This window comes from Centroberyx affinis, unplaced genomic scaffold, assembly GCF_046629955.1.
Source record: "Centroberyx affinis isolate AG114_WGS23_722 - 3 ecotype Tasmania unplaced genomic scaffold, CSIRO-AGI_Caff_v1 ptg004288l_1, whole genome shotgun sequence".
Classification (NCBI taxonomy): Eukaryota; Metazoa; Chordata; class Actinopteri; order Beryciformes; family Berycidae; genus Centroberyx; species Centroberyx affinis.
Window position 1 is genome coordinate 180920 of NW_027282008.1, and position 20727 is coordinate 201646.

At 42.1% G+C, this 20727-nt stretch overlaps 2 protein-coding genes across 2 annotated transcripts in view; both read left to right on the forward strand.

The window, feature by feature from the left end:
- The window catches only part of pip5k1ca (phosphatidylinositol-4-phosphate 5-kinase, type I, gamma a), a 51177-nt gene extending 40126 nt beyond the window's left edge, over nucleotides 1-11051 (forward strand). Inside the window, exons 16-17 of the mRNA XM_071543311.1 lie at nucleotides 1121-1400; nucleotides 8784-11051. Of these exons, the coding sequence (XP_071399412.1) occupies nucleotides 1121-1400; nucleotides 8784-8786 (283 nt within the window). The 3' untranslated portion in view covers nucleotides 8787-11051. The remainder of the gene's footprint in view (nucleotides 1-1120; nucleotides 1401-8783) is intronic.
- A 5030-nt stretch (nucleotides 11052-16081) lies between these two features.
- rab11ba (RAB11B, member RAS oncogene family, a) lies at nucleotides 16082-20585 on the forward strand. Its single transcript, XM_071543343.1, has 5 exons — nucleotides 16082-16219; nucleotides 17071-17266; nucleotides 17713-17906; nucleotides 18021-18101; nucleotides 18215-20585. The coding sequence occupies exons 1-5, from the start codon at nucleotides 16180-16182 to the stop codon at nucleotides 18358-18360; spliced, it is 657 nt and encodes a 218-aa protein (XP_071399444.1). The 5' UTR covers nucleotides 16082-16179; the 3' UTR covers nucleotides 18361-20585.
- The last annotated feature ends 142 nt before the right edge of the window (nucleotides 20586-20727 follow it).

Genomic DNA, 20727 nt, shown 5'->3' on the forward strand with positions numbered 1-20727 from the left:
GAACTGAGGGGGAGGAGGGAGGGGGCGGTGAAAGCGTCAGAGCCAGGGACAGGCGACTGAATTAGCCATCTGGATGGCCCCACTGCTGGGGAACTCCTTGGATGGAAGAGGGAGGAGAGAGATGGATGGGTGGATAGATGGAAGAAGGAAGAGAGAGGTGGAGGGGAGAAAAAGAAATAGAGAAAATAATGAGGGCGAATGATTGGAAGAGAAAGAGACCAAGAGTGTTGCTGTTGAAAAAAGGATTTGATGTGAGAGTCAGACTGAGAGGGAGAGAAAAAAAAACAGAGAAACAGTGGGTCTGAGGAAGAGAAGAGGTAGAAATGACAAAGACAGGCAGACAGAGAGAGATCAAGAGAAAGGTAGCGGGAGCAAATGAATGATGGAGAGTCTGAGGAAGATATAAGTGGAGGAAATGAGAGACGGAGTGAAAGAGAGACCTTCTGCATGGCAACCGCCACCCCATGCCCCCTATTAATGATTCAGCCAATCAGTTCTCTCCGTGTGAGATGCCAACTCTGCTTTTCCTCAATAGTCAACTGCTGGGCTTTTCTTCCAGTGGAGCTAAGCTCAAACACAGAAGCTGAGAAAGCTATCTGGATAAGCTTAAGTCCTTCCTAATAGTTGATGATCTGGCCAGGAACAATAAAGGATTTTGGCAACACACAGCCAGCTGGTAAATCTTAGAGCTTAGGCAGCTAGACCATGAACACCCACACACATGCACTCACACACAGCTATGAAATCTTAATTGGAGCCAGTTTGCTCTAATCTAACAGCTTGGTCCTGTTCCTCTGCCCTGTTATATTGAAGTGGCTTTCGCTAAGTGACCCAATTAATGGGTCTTAATGGTGGCCACTGCTGTGTGTCTGTGTATGTGTGTGTGTATGTGTGTGTGTGTGTGTGTGTGTGTGTGTGTGTATGTGTGCGCGTATGTTTTTGTCCTTAAACCACATGGAACCTCTGTAATAATAAGTCTTATTTATTATAATGTAATTAGTAATACAAAAAAGCATAAACTATCTATGCTTGTGTACAAATATGTGCTATGTATTTGCTTTACATGTATTTTGCAGTACGATACACAGAGTCTTACCCCCTCACCCCTCTGTCTCCACAGTGAGGTTCAGGAAGTAGCCGGTGCCGAAGCTCCTGCTGATGCTGCTGCTGCTGCCGCCACTTCCAGCTCTTCCACAGCTCCCGAAGCCTCTTCCTCCTCCTGTGCCGCAGCCGCTTCCTCTTCTCCTGGGGCAGCAGAGGCCACTGACCCCCTGGAGGCTCCAGCCAGCCCCAAGGTGGTGGTGGAGGCGGACAGGGCCAGCCAGGTGTCCGGCTCCGGCTGTACCAGCCAGGCTTCAGTCGACGACGATGATGACGTGCCAATCACAGATATCTACTTTGTAAGTGAAAGCCTACACACACACACACACACACACACACACACACACACACACACACACACACACACATATATATTCACTCTTAGATACTTACTCCCACACTAAGTGACAGGTTCAACTCACAGCCGAAGACACACTGAAAGATTGGCAGCTAAACACTCTCAGCTCAGACTAGGACTAGCTCCCATCATCTCTCATCTATTTCAGTTTGACATTTTTATTTAGCCATTAATTTATGCTTTAATTGAGCTCTTACATTCAATCACCATCAATGTCTACTGGCTTAGACTAGGACATATTTCTTCATATATACTATTAACACAACAATGTATAACCTATGTATTTATGGCTGTATTATTGGACTGAGCTGTATGATGCTCTCCTGCAGAAGCGTTGACAGAAGGACCACAGACAGGGAGTGGAGACATAGAGGCTGGTATGGGAATGACAGCAGTTGCTTGCAGTGTGCAGTGTATTCAGTTGGACACAGTGTGTTGCAGTGTGCACTGCGGTTTGGAGTGTTTGCAGAGTAATAATAGCATGTCCACCTTCACTTTTGCTGCTGTGCTGTGATCTTGAACTGTGCAGTTGTCGGGGACCAGCGCGGCTGCAGATACACTCATGCTGTGATAATAGCAATAACCGATCTTACAGAAGGGCTTTTGATTATTCACTCGAGTCTTTTTGCAATGTGTTTGTGTGTGTTCTGTTTACACAATTGTTCCCGTTAAAGCAACTAGCTACCATGAGATCTGGCTGATAGTGTTGTGTTTGCAAGTCTAAATGTGCCCAAAAGCAGAGCCATAAATAAATGTATGAGTGTCAGGTAGAGGATGGGGAGCGGAGCCAGTGATCACAGTTACAGATAGCAAGGTTCCCACCTGGCTCCGTTCCGGAGGGGTATCTCCTATCAGGAATCAAACACCCTGTAATGTGGCATGAGAAATCCTAATGGCCAGCAGGTTAGTCAGCAGGCTCCCTCAGTTATTTAACAGCCGTCTCACCTGCCCTCCTCTGGCTGAAGCCCTATTCATGCTTCAAAGAAGACAACACACCCTCTGTGCACAGCAGCACCGTGGCCTGTAGGACTGACTGTGTGAGGAGAAGAGACACTGGGCACAAAACTGCACATCCTAAAGTGTTACTAGACAGCAACATGCGCCGCAGGCAGTGCAGCGCCGAGTGGTTTCTAGGGAGTGGCCAAGTGAAAGTAAGTGGTCTGTTTTATCAGCTGTAAACGTACTGCCATAGACCAAAAGTATGAAAGCCTCGCATGTCGTGTACCTACAAGGAATGTGGACACATGCCTTTTAAACTTTTAGCATCTCTGCCCTTGCGCTGAGGCTCAGAAGAGGATGTAGAGTTCGGCCAGTCAGCAGGTCAGCCAGTGAACTTCTCCTGCCACTGATGATCCTCTCTCATCCCTGTCCGTTTCTCCTTGGTCTCTCAGTCTGTCTCCTGCCTGTTCTTTCCTCTTCCCCTATTCTTGTTCTTTTCTCATCCCATCCAAGTCATGTTTCTACATAGACGGTCATCCTAGTCCAACGGCATAAGGGATGGTTGCATCAGATCTGGTGTATTGATAAATATTTAATGTGCTGGTCCACTCCATTAAAGAAATAAAGTTGAAACGTGCACATCTAGTTTTTTCAGGTGCAGGGCATCAGAAACAAAAAAGAATGTCCACAACACTGTTGCTCCCAAAGACAGAGATTTATTTTGACGTACATAACGTTTTGATCACACAGATATTTGTCAGGTTCAAGGTGTGATCGAAACGTTCTGTGTCAAAATAAATCACTGTCTTTGATATGTCTAAGATATTCTTTTCATTTTGAATTTTGGTCTGCTCCATTCATACAGAAACAGCTGTTGCCAGTGGACAGTGAGTTTTCTCAGATTTCTCATTATCTCCCCTGTGCTACACTGATTGTTACTGTTATCCTGCAGGTGTTGGAGTAGCTTCAGTCACCAGCAGCACATCCTGTCTCATAGTTATCACACATCTGGGTCTTTCTGTATTCTGGATCAGTGGCTCACAGCAGACTTTCCTCAGACACATTCCTTGGCACACCTAATTATTGATTGCTTGTAAATGTAACATAAACCCTATTATGATAATGTGAAAGGAAAGAGCAAGCACAACGAGCAAATTGCATCAGCACCGAGGGGGAAAAACTGATTGTAGACTGAATTCAATTATAATTCAATCAAGTGAATGTGTTTGAGGTTGATTTTCTTTAGATTGGAGCAAAATCTCAAGGCATTCCTGACCGCCCTCCAAAGCTCACCAGCTGTAATTGGTTTGTCTAGTTTCACACTGCCTAATTACAAGCAAACCAGGGCTTGTAAACAAAAGTCACATGGACCCAAAAGTAGCTTGATTGTTGGACAGTTTTGGTAAACTGCTGTCCCGTCAGGTTAGAGATTTTGGTGGTGAGGAGTCAAAATGAATCAGATTCCAGCTCCTGTAACTTTAGCTAAGCCTGATGGATTTGTCTGCGCTCTTCGCTATAATTTACCTCCTCTGGTGTTCGTACCAGTTAACATGTTTTGGGGTCATTTTCTGTTGTTGGTTCGGATTACAGTCTCACTCTTAACGAACCGCACTGCAGTTTGCTTAGAAGAGGACCGAGACATGCGTTCTCAGGCGGCCTGTGGGCAGTTATTTGGTGTCGAATGGCATTTTTCTCACCTGCTCAAATGAACCACATAAGTAAATGTGTTGGAAGGCATATATTTTTATACGACAAAATTATTATTTTCTACAGGCCTCTGTTCAGTCTACTGTCAAACTGCAGTAGTATACAGTTGGGGTGAAAGGGCCATCGGTTTCCAGTTATACAGTATGAATAGACAAAGGAGGCAGGACGTTTTGAGGGAATAAATTTGCCTTTGAATTATGAACCAGCCCAAAGCCAGGAGATGGCCGTGTTTGAGGTATCACGCCACTCCCCGGGGAATCAGCAGTGCGTCGTTTAGCTGTGAGACCGGAGTGATTGCCGAAGTCAGCCGAGGCGCAGAGGGAGACGGGCGTGCAGCGCTCTTCACTTCACAGGCTCCTCTGAGTGGCTTGTGTCTGAATTATTCAGCCGCTATCAACAGTCTCCACATTCACTTTTCATGTTTCCCGCTCCCCTGACCTTTTTCTCTCTCCTCCTCCCCCATCTGTTTTTCTTCTTCCTTCGTCTACTCTCACTCACCTACTCCTGTTCATTTTCCTCTACTCCCTTTTTCTCATTCTGCTTGTTACGCATGCTCTTAAATAATTCTCACCTTCCTCTGTGCCTCAGGTGCTGAATTTTCCATCTTTTTCTTTCATTTCCTTCCATCTTTCCTCTCCGCCTCTCGCTCATTGCCCTCTCCATGCCCTCCCTCGTTTCTTCTCTCCTCTGATTGATCTCGTGAGTCATAATAAAGGTAGTGAGATGGGACTGTGTAGTGGAAGCAGGAGGGATGGGGTAATAGGAAAGCGAGTGGCTACCTGACTTGTGAATCTATTTATCGCCCCTGACTCATCCGCTGTATCCCTGTTGGGTTACGTACATTCAGAACAATCTGCGTTTTCACCTCTACGCACGTCCTTTGTGTTTCTCATCATGTTGTCAACGTCATCTTATTTTTTTTCTGTCTCTCCTCCATCCCTCTTTCTGTCTAATTCCTCTGATCTTCTTGTTTCCCACTTCTCTCCTCATTCTCTCTTCTCTATCTCCTCTCATTTGTCCATATGTCATGTCCCCCTCCATTTTTCCATCTCTCTCCCTGTCTGTCGTAAGTTTCCGGATGGGAGAACCTGGGTGGTTTCTCCTGTCCGACACAGGAGGAAATCTCAGTCCAGCTGCCCAGTAAGTGAACCCAGACAAAGGCTCTGGGCTATCTATTGAGTCAGCACCTTAGTAAGACCCCAGCTTTATTGAGATGGAAGTAGTATCAGAATATCATGTAATCTTGTTACGTAGCTGCTAGTATGATGTGTTCACTGTTTTGTTGCCGATCCCTTATGCGTTTGCTTCTGTCGCTGCCTTCATGGGACATGTAGTGACTCCTAAGCTCATTTTGAAACATAATATAATAACATAATATAACATAATATTGTTCAGAGGAAACAACAAGATTTTCAGTCTCCAGTAGTTTGTCTATGCCCTGCGGTACCACAGACTGTGTAGGTTGTCACAATTGGTGTGATTTATTCACTATACCCTAAAGACTAGGGGTCTGATTTGTGATTGTGTCTTAGTGGAGACAAAAAACGTGTCTTCACTAAGATGATGGAGTGTGGGAGGGTGGTAAACAAAAAAGACATTCAGCCTCGTACTTGACAGCATCTGTATTTCTTCTACTCTTGTATTCATCTTACTGACATGCTCTTTTAAATTTTTATTTATTTCTTCACTCACTTGCGGCTTGATTTGTCTCTCTTTCCACCTGAGAGGTTGCTGTGTGGTTAGTGTGTTAGCTCCATAGCGCTGAGCTTTGTGTGTGCATGTGTGTGTGTGTGTACGTGTGTGTGTGTGTGCGCGTGTGTGCGCGTGTGTGCGTGTGTACGTGTGTGTGTGTGTGAGACATCAACCCACAGCGCCTCCACCTCCGTCATCATCGCCAACACACCGTGTTGCAGCTGCTTCGCTCTCTTAAAGGGCTGGCACCGCACTGAGGAGGAATTAACGGGAAGCTCTCAGAGAGCCCGGGCAACACTGAGTTAACACACGACGCGGTCGCTTCTGCACATCCACATAACGCAAAGAGCACTTTTGCTTGTTGGAAAGGAACCACGTCCTGTTCTGGTGTTTTGCTTTGACTGAGGATGCTTTCTCTGTCTTTGACTCGGCTGACATCCTGGCTTTCTTCCCATACCCACTGCCATTGCAACCTCCTCCTCTTCCCGCTCCTCCTCCTCCCTGTTTGGCTGATGCATAGAGTCATCCTTCACTCTGTCCACTTCACTTTGCTTCCTAGGAGCTAGTCCAAATTGTGCAAAACACTAAGACATATTATTTACATGGACTTCAGTAAGACTCATCATAATATTTACTTGAATAATGTGTCTAAGCAGCATTTTCTATACTAATACAACCAGTTACATGCCAATATTTACATCTATGTGGACATAATATGTAGTCAAGTCTGCTTACTGCCAAAAGGATTTCACACATTCATTTCAACACTTTCACATTTTTACAGTTAAATGGTATGTCAAATTCACACTTTCTGATGTGTCACAGCAACATTTCCTCCTTTATGCATCTCTAATTTTCATTTCCTGTCTTCTCTTTTCTTCTCCTGTGCTCTTTCGTGTGTTTCTCCTGCCTGCCCCTGCCGCTTCTCTCTGTGCCACTGGCCTTTCCTCTGTCCCTCTGGCCCCCTCTGCTGTGGTGGGTGTGTAAAAACAGCCTCCAGAGGACAGGACCTGGGTGTACTCTCCGCTACACTATGGCTCAGAGTCTAAGGCCCTGCCGGATGGGGATGGGGAAAGTGAGACAGTAAGTGAGAAGCATTGGACTAAAACACACAACGGGGGAAAAAGTCAGTTCTAGGCCATCTTGTTCAGTGTTGTTCAGCGGTGATTCTTCATTAAAACAGTCTTCCATTACAAAGATGGAAAGGCGGATGTCTGACTGTACCTGTGACTGAAGCTTGGTATGGTTTGCTAAATTAAACCTAGCTTATCAGGTCCACTGAATGAGCTGACTAGTCGATGACTACTCCAGCAGTACGCCTGGTCTGTGTCCAGGAACCCACCCATACACAGACAGCGTACTGTATATAAGTGGGTGGTTATGGTCACTCACTGCCCATCACCACCAGCCCATCCTGCATCCCTCCAAAAGCAAGATGCTCAATATTTACTACACCGCCTCCCTCTGTCTGCCTGCATGAGGCCGTTACACGTGTCCTCACCTCATGCATCACCACACTCCCACGGCTCTGAGCTGCCCTGCTTGTAGCTTATATTACAGCACAGTGTGATCACAAGTCATTTCCCAATGCTCGGCTCAATTAGTGGCAAGCCTATTTAGTAGTTAATTTAATTATCTAAATAGGTAATCTTGAGCTTTATTGTTCCTCTCATGAAATAATAGAATTTTACTTTTTCTAGTTAATACATAATATTTCCTTTAACCGTTCCAGAGATAGAAGACATGAAGGTACACACACAGAGCAAGTAGGGTTCCTCAAGGGTTCGTTGGTTAGAATAGTGGTTCTATATGGTACCGTAATGAAAAAAAAACCTAGTGTGGTTCTTCAAACGTTCTTTTCATACTGCTGATTTGGAACATTTTGTGCATTGTTTGTTATTGCACCAAACAGGGTTCTGCTATGGTGCAATGATAAAAGAACTATTTTCTGGTACTATTTAGAACCCTTTTTGCTAAAAGTGTATGTGGCATTTTCAATGTTAGAATTCACACGTCAAATTTATAGCCTTATTCTGCTTTATAAGGCTTTAAGCAGACTAAATTTTATCGCTGACTTTCACATCATACAAAGGCATATTTCATTACAGGGTTTTCACTTCAGACAGATCTCTAGGCAAAGTGATAAGGGATCGCCTTTCTTAGAGTTAGGTAAATCTAGACAAATTAGACAGTTAAAGGCGTATTATAAAACCTTGCCCAGAAAAAGGAAATTAAATTAATTGGCCCTGAAGTGCAGCTGGGCCTGTTTTTGTCTAGACTTTTCACATAAGGTTGGTCTTGCGGCCAGTTCTGACCGGGCAAGCTGCTGGTCTACTTAGTATAATGTGTCAGCCCATCCCACAGCAGCCTTTACCCGCATGTCATGCTCTGATTAACACAGTATCATTGACCATTGATTTTTTTTCTCTTACTCATTTTGTTTTCCACCTTCTCCTCAAAGACCGATCTTTAGACCATTAACTGATCCAAGATATTCCACTAAAAAAGCAGCAGACAGCGGACAAATCCCTCTCACACTCATATGAATAAATCAAATGACACTAATCAGAATGTCATACTGGGAACAAAAGCCACATTAGAACCTTTCACTCTATTATCACTCATAGATGTGTAAAACATGAACACATTTTCACATCAGCTTTCTCCTGATCTTCAAGTACTCTTTCATGCTTATGAGATATCTGCTTGCCTTTACTCTCCTGTTTTCCCCTCCTCTGTATAAATTTACTGGTCTAGTATTAATGTTCCCCCATTTGCCCAGTGAGAATTTGATAGTATTTGCTTTAATTAGCCAGTGATGCATGAAAAGACATGGATTTTGCTTGTCACCTTGAGGAAATAAATGTGTGTATGAATTATGTATGCTCTCTCTCTCTCTCTCTCTCTCTCTGCCTCCTACTCTCCCTCTCACACTCTCTCTCTCTCTCTCTCTCTCTCTCTCTCTCTCTCTCTCTCTCTTCAACAGTAAACCCTCCTCTCTGGCAGAGAGGAGTGAGCGCCCCAGTGAAGAGGACTCATCGGTCTGACGCCCAGACCTCAGCGGTGGCAGCAGGATCCCAGTCCAAAAACCTGGATTTTAAACAATGGAAGACAAAAACTGAACAAGCTGAGGAACAAAAGTGACTGGCTACCAGAGGGGGGAAAAAAATCCTCACAGTGATGACATCACTGATATCTGAACATCCCCGCCTTTCACCCTTGACGAATAAAAAATAAACCTGTATAAGGCCGTAGTCTTGTATGTTTGACACACATATAAGGCCATAGCAACATGTGTTTGTCCAATCAAAACAAAACATCTAGACATCTCTGCCACCTTCACATTTCTATTAGTGAATATATACAAGTTGTTTCATTCATACATGTTTATTTATATCAAATAATATTCTTTGTTTTTTTACTTTTTTTATTTTGGCACTTTTTTCCAGCCATTTTACTACTGTGAACATCTATTTATTTTGTTTGTTTGTTTGTTTGTATTCATTTATGGTCTTCACTATCACTGGTACTTTATCACCTAGAAAGAGTTCTTCTCTTTTACACTGAAACATTTTTCCGATGTGTATCAGAGGAACATTCATTTGTGTTTTCATAATTTCACTCCAGTAGATAGCTTGTTAAGTAGTATCTAATTTTCTGGTTTGTTTTTACATCAAGTGTTTATCGTGTAAATTCAGTGTTACCACATTTTTCACCGTACACTCATGACAAAACGCCGGAGGCCCGTGTGTCTTGCCTTCAAAATCGATGGCATCAACCGCAACACTAAAGACAGCAGACATTGAATTCAATCATTACGGTAATCTTCACATCGTTACAATGTCTTCCAATGTTGCCCTGCTTTTGGACAGATGCACACAAATCATTTTTTTAAGAAGAGAAATTCACAGAGTTTCGTTGTGGAAAAAATATCAACATATCAGTGACATTTGCTACATCTGGTCGCCCCCCAGCCTCCTTACAATAAGGAATTCATTGACTGGACAACATTTCAAATGTTTGTAGATTTTAGAGCATCAGTTGTAGTATTTGCAGTCAATATCGTACCTGTCGTCAGTATATTTGAATGAACACAGTGCATTGCAGTGTTGACTTGGTGAGAGTTTGTAAATGGGTTGAATGTTGTTTGCACTTAAAGAAGAAGAAGGACCTGAAAATGAACTAGTGATAGAGGCCAAATAACACACATTACCACACTATCCAGAAGTCATACCTTTTCAGTTTGTAGATGGGAACCTATGGGATAGATGGGAACCTGGTTTTTAGACAGCACTTTACTTTAGGATTATCGAGTGTGTAATGGTGAAGTCGATCACAATCATCATAGGATTAGTGTTGTTTACTGTAGTCTCTCTGTGGCTGACATCATAGGACTCTCAACTAAGACTTAAGTTAATTAAGGTTCAACAAACTGATTTTACTCCCATTTTCTGTCACAAGTAGCAGTTTGCTTCAGTTGGTCGCTACGTTTGTATGTTTGTAGGTTTGTGTGTAAGGGAAGACACATCAATGTCAGACATTGTAAGATAGAGATCATTTCATTCTCATGATGTGCAGTGGCCAGTTGTAATCAGTTTGCTGTAGTTCATCACATGGAGACCATAGCAGCAATATTTTGTACAGTCTATAGCTTTTCAGTTCATTTTAATTGCCTTATTGAGAAATTTTAAATGTAGGCCTATCATTTATATTTTTTTCCACTCGTGCTGTTGTATTTATTTTTCTTTCCGATAGTTGTGCTCCTGAGAATGTGTACATAGAATTATAAATACATATATAAAGATATATAAATATATTTTCCATTTGAATTGGAGAATATTATTTTTATTTGGTTTTATTTTTTGCTGCTGGGCAAGAAATGATTGCGACCTACATAATTTACTGTATCATATTCTTCAATGTGTTTATTGAGATGCAGCTATATTTATGGTCTATAAATCGCAGCTGTTTCTTTGTAAGATACTGAAAGATTTGTCGATTTTACTGTACATGCAAATCAGTAGGGGTTCTTCCGACTGTTCAGCTGTGTTGTGTATGTGTTTTCAAATCGCCGTGTGCCCTCATCCTATAGGGAGAGTCCTTTACAGAGACATAGCATGATTTAAAAATGAATATGCATATCAGAAATGTGTATTTATGTATATCTGTGTATATTCATCTATTTATACATGAGGATAAATAGATGGCCGTATGTGTGTGTGTGTTTGGACTCGATCAGAATGAATACAAAATAAAGCAGTTCTATGTCTATGAATTGTTGTCCAGGCAAAATATGTCATGTGATATTTGTATTGATGCCTATTGGGAAGTCGTCAAACCTTTGAACCACTTCTCATCTAGGTCTATGTGAGAGGACGACGATTAATTATGAGGAAAACTAATCGGGAATGTGGGGAGATATTGTTTGTGGATAATTTTACTTCAAACTGATGTTTAGCAAGTGATAAAAACTGCCCGTGTCAAATGCTGCCTTCAAGTGCTCCTCGTAAATTCCTACCGCCTCCTACCATGTCAAAAATGCACATCAATCAACATTAATATATGCAACAACGTGTGATAACTAAAAGTTGCACAAACAGTTGGGTTTGCTCAATTGCGACATTTCACACAGCTCTTGAAAGCAGCAGTAGCCTACTATAGTTTTTGGATAATTCAACTCAGTGTGATAAAAGTAACGACAAAATTTCTTGAGCTGTAACTGTAGCAATATTACTGAAATTGAAATAGTACTCTATTCGTTACTGGGACATGTAATTGGATTACTGGGTAACGCGATACTTCCCCTGTCTGGATGGTAGAATTGACGGGAAGGTAACCTTGGAGACGGTAAAGTGTTCTAATCACTGACATCACGTTTCCTTGGAGAATAACAGTGAGCGACATTTTTTTGAAAGATGGAGTAGGCTAGCTTAACTTCGAGTGGTAGGCTACAAGATAACCCCTCTGAAAACAGAAATGGAAAGAAATTATGGATAACGAAGACTTTACCATGCTCAGCAGAGACGACCTGAACCTCGAGGTAGGCTAACTTAGCTAACTAAATCATCTATCTATCTATCTATCTATCTAACTGTTATCTATCTATCTAAACTAGTTAGTTAGTTTGTTTTGAATTTGGGCTTGGTTTTCTTCTTGTATGAATGTCCTCCTGCTTTGTTTCTAGGCTTTTGGACACAAAATGTCACCTGCTGTCCAGAGCAGATGTTCAAGTGCTGCGTCTGTAGCTCCTAGTGTGGGTTCCCAGCCAAGTGGTAAGACCAAGACACATGTAGCTAATACTTAACCTACAGCAAATACATTAAGCAAATGATTTTTCTATTTGAAATGTAATGATTTTCCAACATTTTCCAGACACCGAAAGTGTTTTACTTATGCAGCTGAGTGATGAAATAGACTTCACTGATAGAGTAGATGGAGTGGAAGTAGAGCAATTCCTCCAGTCCAAGGTAACGTTAAAGGTACAGTTGCTCTTCATTGACTGCCCATGTTTGTTGTAGTGGTTTATTTGTTTTATGAAAAGGTTGCATTTATATCCTCAGCCTATGTTGGAGAAAATACATCATCAAGCAAAGAAAGTGGCGGTCAGCTACAATGATATGAAAGAAACTGACCATATGATATACCAACCGACAAGAGATGTACTCCATGATGCCCCATCACTGCAGGAACCCCCAAAGCTGGGCTTCAGCCGAAATATGGTTTGTATGAAGTCAAAGACTGCACTCGAACCTGTTTTTTCTGCATATAAGATGTCATTATGTAGATGAGGAGCCTTGTAGCTAAGCAACAGTTTACATTTTACAGTATATTTTCACGATTTAGCTAATGCTCTTACCTTACAAGTGCAACAGTAGCTTCAATTCCTACATCACTGATATTACAAGCAACTAATAATAATGAGTGCAAGTACCAGAGCAACTCCTGTGACCCTAAAGTGATCATGTAAGACAGGAGTGTGAGGAAAAGAAATAAGAGAAATAAGGGCTTAAGTAAAATGATCTTTTACTCACAACTTATAGTTTTTACATTTACTTTGCATTTCTTTATGCATGTAATGATGGTGACATCTTTTAGTGTTTATTGACTCATCGTTGAACAGAACTCCCTGTCTGTCATTTTACTGAAGGAGGAAATTCAGAGGTATCTGATCTCCGATGACCGAATTAGCCTGCTGTTTGAGAACAAAGCCCTGAAGTTAGCGCTGAAAGACGTCCAGAGCAGACACCAGACAGTGGTGAAGGGCCTCCACCTTTCCCTCCATTCAGCTGAGCAAGAGAACAAGAGCACTCAGCTGTCACTGCAGCAGAGGCTCAGACATTACGAGGACAGGGTACTGAGCAGTTTGTATAACTTACCTTCACACTGTTCACTTCTCTGAGTGTCTGACCCACAAGCCTCCAGCAATTTTGACTGTGTAATATCTTTAACATATATTGAATGTGAAGCATTTTGTTCAAAAATAAGATATCCACCAGAGTGCCACTAATTCTCACAAAATCTAGACAGTAGAAGGTTAAAACAAATGTTGGTAGTATAAATTATATTAATCAACCCCTTGGTTGACAAAGAGATCTTTTACAGACTGGATCCTTTCTGGGTGTTTTTGCGATATTGAATAATGAACCTCAGGTGTTATTATGTGGTTATATAACACTTTGCAACAGAAGTCTTCATATTCAACCCAATGCTGATAAAAAAAAAACCCTAAATGTTATCTCCACCCAAGGTACATACCATGGAGCAGAAACTCAAAGAGTATGAGAATCAGGTCCTCTGCCAGCACGACAACTGTTTAGGGATCAATTACAAGGTCGAGAGTCTGCAGACGACCTTGCAGACCTCTGATATGAAACTGCAGTCTGTCCGGCAGGAGCTGGAGGAGTCGAAGCAGAAAGGCCTCAGTCTGCAGGTGGAGCTCACAGCCTCACAAGACACCAACCAGTCACTGCAGCACAGACTGGCTTGTGCCGAGGAGCTCACCCAGTCACTGAGGCAGAACATTAGCAATCTGGGGGAAAAAATCCAGGTCCACCACAACAATGAGGTGGCTGAAGGAGAGAGGGTGAAATCGCTGATGCAAAAGCTGAATGCTGCAGAGGAGAAGCTCTCATCACTGGAGGCGATTCTGAACACTTTAGAAGAGAAAGTTACTTCCCTCAAGCAAAACCAGAGGACTTCAGAGGAAAAAGTCCATTCCCTGCAGCAGAAACCAAGCTCTGCCAAAGAAAAGGATCAGATGACACAGCATTCTCTCAGCGCTGAACAGGAGAAAGTTAAAGCTGTTAAGGAGGGACTCAGGTCTGTGGAAGAGAAGGACTGGGACCTTCAGGATGCCCTGTTTGACAGAGAGAGACACATCAAGACAGCTACAGCCCAACACCAGATGGAGCGATACAAGAAAGAACAAGAGGAGAGGATCCAGGTTCTGATACGGTCTCTCATTGGCTCAGAGGACGCGCATCAGAGCAGAATGAAGAGTCTGGAGAATAGTCTGAAGAGCGCCAAGGAGAAGGTGGAAATCTTGCAGGATAACATGAGCAAGATGGAGTCTAATCATGCCAAACAGATGGGGCAACTCCAACAGAAGCTTTACAAGGCCAGAACGAATGGAGCTGAATCTGAGCAGTGCCTCCGAGCCCAGAGTGAGTGTTACAGCTTTGTAAAGTCAATATGAATTAACAATGTTGTCATATTCTCACCCCTACATGGAGGAATAACAGCCTCTTCCAGGTCTTTGAAACCAGTATTAGTCACTGATGTTTACCATGGAGATGGAAAACTACTTTTTTCTCCTTTGTGTGTATTTCTGATTTGTCTGATGTTGTCTTGCCTTTCCCAGTGGTTGTCCTGAACACCAAATTATTTGAGGTGCAAACAAAGGCAAATAAAGAATTAGAGAGAACTACAGTGTATGAGAAAGAGCTGCAAGACACTGTCAAGGACCTCAGGTAAACTGTTGCCTGACCACAGACCAACATTTTTTGTAGTGTTGGCCGGCTCCGACCAGCCTTTTCTCTCATGGGTTTTTGTAGGCACAAACTGGAAATCCAAACAGAGGAGAAGGAAGCAGCCCTGGACAGTCTCAAAATGAGGCAGAGAGATCTTGCAGAGGTGCAGCTCCACCTACAGGCGGACCTACTGAAGTGCAGCCACAGCTGTGAACTGGGAAGAGGGCACTATCCTCAGAGAAAAGTAGACTCGAATGGGTAAATGACATTCAGCATCTACATCTGGATTGCCAAAATCAGAATGGAGAATAATCAAAAGTAGAACTTTACTGTGTAGTCCTTTTAAAGAATGGATAGAGATGTGTGAAACTGTCTATAAAAGAGCCATTTAATGGATTTAGGCACTTGAAATCTTAAAGTCCATCTCATTTCTTCAGACAACCAGCACTCCCGGACAGGAATCCAGCACACAGGAATCTTGAATCCAGTAGGTTGGACAGTACTGAATGTATGCCATATTTAGCAACAGTCCAGAAGAAGCTGAGACAAGAACCTGTCAATCTGCCAATCTGCGTAGCCTGTTTGTCTGTCAGCTGAGACACCAGAGGTCATTACTGACAGAGGAATTCACTGGAATGCAAAATAACAATGGCACATTATTTAGATAATAACCTGCTTAATTAACAGTGGGATGACTGTGCATAGTTCAGGCCAATGAATAGTAATTATAGTCTACCATATTGTGTTTGTTTGTTTTCACATAGACATTGTTAGTTTTATGGTTCTCTTAAAAGATGTAGACAACTTGCAACTCCAAATCATGTCCTAACTTCTTGGGTATGCTGTAAATCTATTGAAGATTTTTGTTATTAAAATTATTTTCTTTCTGTCCCCTGCAGATTTCCAGAGGAATGTCAAGGAACTTCTAAGACCGATATAGGATCTTTTATGGTCCAGATACAATTTGTGCATTGCTGTGAAAAAGAGTGTTCAAATAAATATTTGGTACCCTTGTTCTGATAGTCTCTCCTTTCCATGGGCATAGTGAATCAGTCTGCCTGCTCGCATGTAAAGTCATTGGGATGTTGCTCAATCCACAAAAAGATAAAGGGCATCATAAAGTCTGGATAACAAAATGTTTAATTGCGTTGCTATACAAAAAGTGGTAGTACAAGTTTCTTGGTTTTTGCGTGACGATTGGTCGGTAATATTTAAAGAGGCATGTGATTCGTCAATCTATTTGTCAGTCAATACGAAGACAATTCCAATTGGTCGAAGCAGTTGTCCCTCCGCTCACGTGCTCATTCCCTTCCTGGAAGGCTGTCCCTGGCCGGTGGTTGTAGACAGGAGAGGTGAGGAGGGGTCTGTTGTTTGTTGGAAAGTACTTTGAAAGTAGAAAAATTGTCCTCTAAAATGGGAACCCGAGATGACGAATACGACTATTTGTTCAAAGGTAAGATCTGCTTTAAATGTGGAGCGATGACAAGACGTTGTTGCTGTAGAGAAAGTTCGGTGACAGCAGTAGGGAGTGAGGAAGTCCACCAAGCTAACGCTAGCTCTGCTGATAGCAAACGTTAACATGATACCTGTCTAATTTGCTAACTGGCTAACAGGCTAACTGTAATGAGTAACTTCAATATAACCTACGTAATGCTACAGCCACCCATCGTTTGTAGTCCAGACAAACTCCAGGGATTTTCACAAGGGTTTTTTTTTGGTTGACTAGCTAGCCAACTAGTGAATGCAATGATGGCATGAGTGAGATAAATAAGTAAGCAGCTAGCAATCTGCCTTCGTGAAAAACATTCAGCTGAGACGAGCTAGCTAGCTTTCTCCACCACTGCAAGCTGGTCAACAACTGCTCTCAGTTGTCCAGGATGTGCTGGCCGGGCGAAACCACATCTAGCTCACTTTTATGGCGATTTAGTTGGTTGTCAACTTTTTGCAACAAACAAAATTGTATCTGTTCGGTCCCTGATCAGAAAGTGGGTATTATTTACAATCTGAGGTTTTATTAAAAAGGAATTTTGGACATTTAATTTAAGATATATTTGTTTCACTTTTCATATTATTTTTACAGAAAGCTATACAAAACAAATGACAGCTTAAATTCTTCATTAGGTGGATTGAAGCGTAAAACTGTTGCACTGTCACCCTGTATAGTACAAATGTAGCCTGTGTGGAAAGCAACCTAAGCCTCATCATCACTCAACACCACTCATCTTTTACAGTTTGTCAAAGACTGACACAGCAAGGCTGTCTTTTGTTTTAATGATTGTTGTGTTATGCGTGTTTTGGTTCTAGTTGTCCTAATAGGAGACTCTGGAGTGGGGAAGAGTAACCTGCTGTCCCGTTTCACAAGAAATGAGTTCAACCTGGAGAGCAAGAGTACCATCGGGGTGGAGTTCGCCACCCGCAGCATCCAGGTGGACGGCAAGACGATCAAGGCTCAGATTTGGGACACAGCTGGACAGGAGCGCTACAGAGCCATCACCTCAGCGTGAGTTTGTGTGCATTGTTTGTTTTTTGATTGCAAGATTTTTTAAAAGCAACGGTAACTTGGAATATTTCCCCACACTTGCACCATGTAAAACTCATAACATGTAAGAAAGATGCACTGCAAGATCTACACATTATCCAATTTTCACTGCAATGCAGTTCAATCGAGTTACTGCTCAGCAAGCAATTCATCACATTTGTCGTTTGACTCAGTTTTTGTACAGTCACAGTACACATTCAAATTATAGTAAACATGCAAATTGATTTCAGTTATTCAAAGAAGCTGCCAGAAATGGCAGCCCCAAGATAATTGCCTTATGATTGTTTGATTTCATGACTACTTTTTCTATTTTACACACTTGTTATACTAATAAAGTAGCAGTGGATGGGGAATAATGCAAAAACATCTGACTCACTCGTTTCCCTTCATTGGTCTCTTGCCACAAGGTATTACCGGGGGGCAGTCGGGGCTCTCCTAGTTTACGACATCGCCAAGCACCTGACATATGAGAACGTGGAGCGCTGGCTGAAGGAGCTCAGGGACCACGCTGACAACAACATCGTCATCATGCTGGTTGGCAACAAGAGTGACCTCCGCCACCTCAGGGCAGTGCCCACTGACGAGGCTCGGGCCTTCGCAGGTAAATGACTGTCTGCTGCCACTGGGGAGACGGTACTGCACTTAAAATAAAGAGATGTGTAATTAAGCCAGCTAAAATGTGTAAATGCACCTTGTGTCTCTTTCTTTTCCTCAGAAAAGAACACACTCTCATTTATTGAAACCTCAGCCTTGGACTCCACTAATGTAGAAGAAGCCTTCAAGAACATTCTGACAGGTAGGAACAGTGAGATGTGGGGAAATACACTGCACAATGTACTGTGATTATGTTAGTGTGACTTTGGATCGGTTTAATTTATGAAATGATCTTTTTTTTTTTTCCTCCCACAGAAATCTACCGTATTGTATCACAGAAGCAGATAGCAGACAGACCTGGACATGACGAGTCTCCGGGCAACAACGTAGTGGACATCAGTGTCCCCCCCACCACCGACGGGCAGAAGGGCAACAAACTCCAGTGCTGTCAAAGCCTGTGACACTCGTCTTTACTCTCCCTCTTTAACCCCCCCCATCTCTCCTCTCTTCATCTCTGCTTTACTCCAATTGTCATGCTGCTGTTGTCTTTATACCTCCACGTGTTTTAGAAGTCTCTCTGACGCCAAGACTCTCGTAGTTGACATTCCTTTTTGTTTTCTGCTTTGTTTTTCTTTGCTCAGTTGTGGTCTTCTAATCTCAGAAGAGACTATATCTATGTGAATTTAACAGCAGCCTCATAATAGCCTGGAGAGGGAGGAAGAGCTAAACTATTATGGGGCTGATCTTTGAGCTATAGTCAACCATGTCTTCTTTGTAATTGACTAGCCTATATGGCCCTGATCATGTGACCCACTCCTGTTGAAGGAATGGTGAGGGATCAGTAGGGCTGTGTTTCAGTGCTCTAAGTGGTTTCAGTTTGCCTCCTTTTCTCCACCTGCACTGGTGCTGACTGTTGACATGCTGTGCTACAGTGGAATCCTAATTTGATTTCTGGCTGATCTAATTCTGCCTGTCGTGCAAGATGGGTGAAGAAGAGGAGACAAGTGAAGACGGTAGCTTTGGAGTATTGCTCTAGACCTTCCGGTTGCCTCTTTTAATTTTCCTCTCTGAGCCCCATGCCCAGTGAGCCAGGGACCTGACCGGTAGTGACTGCCTGACTTTATATGGACAAGTGTGAAACAAATTAAGTTGTTTTTTTTATGTAAAGCTTAGTGCACAAAGATACCAAAGGAGATAAATGCAATCATTGTCAGTCTTCGGTTATCTCATTGAGGTATGTTCCAGGCTGCTTCGATTGCAGGTCATTACTAGGTCTTGCAAACCATTACAAGTTATTTGCAAAAATGCAACATACGATATAGCAATCTCATGATTAATTTGATACAGTTTGATGTGATAAGCAATCGTTGGTGTCAGCCTGGAACAATAGTGGTTAGTTCCTCTCTTGAGTTGGCTCAGGCCATGACATCTTTTAGCGGGCTGTGAAAAAAGTTAAACCTATGTCATTTTTTGCACTTATGTCCATTAATTTCAGCAGAACATATCACTGAACACTTTTAGAATTACTCTCAACATCTTTATCAAATAACACTTTCTGGTTGGTTGTAAAGGAAAGGATGTTGGTTTAAAAAAAAAAAAGACGACGCACTATGTTTGGGTGCTTTTGCTTCTTAAAAAACGGGTTCCTCCCATGTATTCAAGTTCCTCTTACTGTCATTTGAATCTGACAGCTGTCAAAGGCAGTGGATAAGGGCACATGGTAGAGTAGAACATTTTAAATGGAAATTCAAACAGTGAAAAATGCACTTCACTTAACACTTTCACAAGTCTAGCCATGTAAACAATTGTCAATTCAGTTATTGGAATTGAGGAGCGAAAATGCCAGTTGTTTATGGTTGGCTGAAATGCCTTATGTCTCTCATCTGGTAAAAAATGCCTTTTTGTGTGATTCATACCATACATAATGTCTTGTGACATTTCCCGTTTGTTCAAAAATACATAACTAAAATCAGTTTTGCTGCCTTCACATCAAAAAAGAAATACAGAATCATAAATAAACCTAATCCACATGACCACTTGGCAAACAGATATATTTTTAGGTATGCTGCTCTCCCACTATGCTCATAAATTAATGCTGCATTCTCTATTGTGGTTTAACAGTGTAATATGAGTATGACAACAACTGGGTAGTGATGGTCTGTCGTTGGAAAAGTTTCTAGCCTACTCAAAGTGCATGCAGGCCCTAGCTGCATTCATCTCCACCCAACAGACAACATTTGCAAACCCTCATATCTTGTGGCCTGAAGATGAAACCATGTTAATGCAATTTTAGAGCATCCAAAATAATACACATCAACACGTTTGTACATTTAGAATACGATCACTTGAATACTCTTGAGTCTCAGTGAGAATATTCTTCATCCTCTGATTATTCCAACATAGAAACGTGTGAAAATGAATGCCATTTTTCTTTAGATTTTAGCATTAGGCCTAAAATTATCAGTTAATTTTTATTTAAAACTTTATTAAAGTTGCACATCACTTGTTCATTCTTGTATGGTCAGATCATTTCTTTGCAGGGTAAAGTAGATCTTTACAAAAGCGTTATCGATTAGCCATAATCACATATTGAAGGAATATTCACTTTTTACGTGCAATCCATCTGTAAGTAGACCTGCAAAGCCCAACACTGTATAATAATAAAATGTCATGTGGATAATTGCGTGGCAAAACAACGTGTGCTGTTTGCTTGATTTGATGAAAATTGACCTTGAATGAATGCGATCGAAATGTGCAGTGAAGTGGTCTCAGTGTTATTGCACAAGCATTTGTCTGATTCATTTGTAATTATGGTTGCGCTGGCCTTG

What these genes read in the sequence shown, in the direction of transcription:
- rab11ba (XM_071543343.1), top strand. Translation starts at nt 16,180, where the DNA reads ATGGGAACCCGAGATGACGAATACGACTATTTGTTCAAAG. An exon ending in ATACGACTATTTGTTCAAAG is followed by an intron (nt 16,220 to 17,070) that starts GTAAGATCTGCT and finishes TTTTGGTTCTAG; the next exon opens with TTGTCCTAATAGGAGACTCT. An exon ending in CGAGGCTCGGGCCTTCGCAG is followed by an intron (nt 17,907 to 18,020) that starts GTAAATGACTGT and finishes TCTTTTCCTCAG; the next exon opens with AAAAGAACACACTCTCATTT.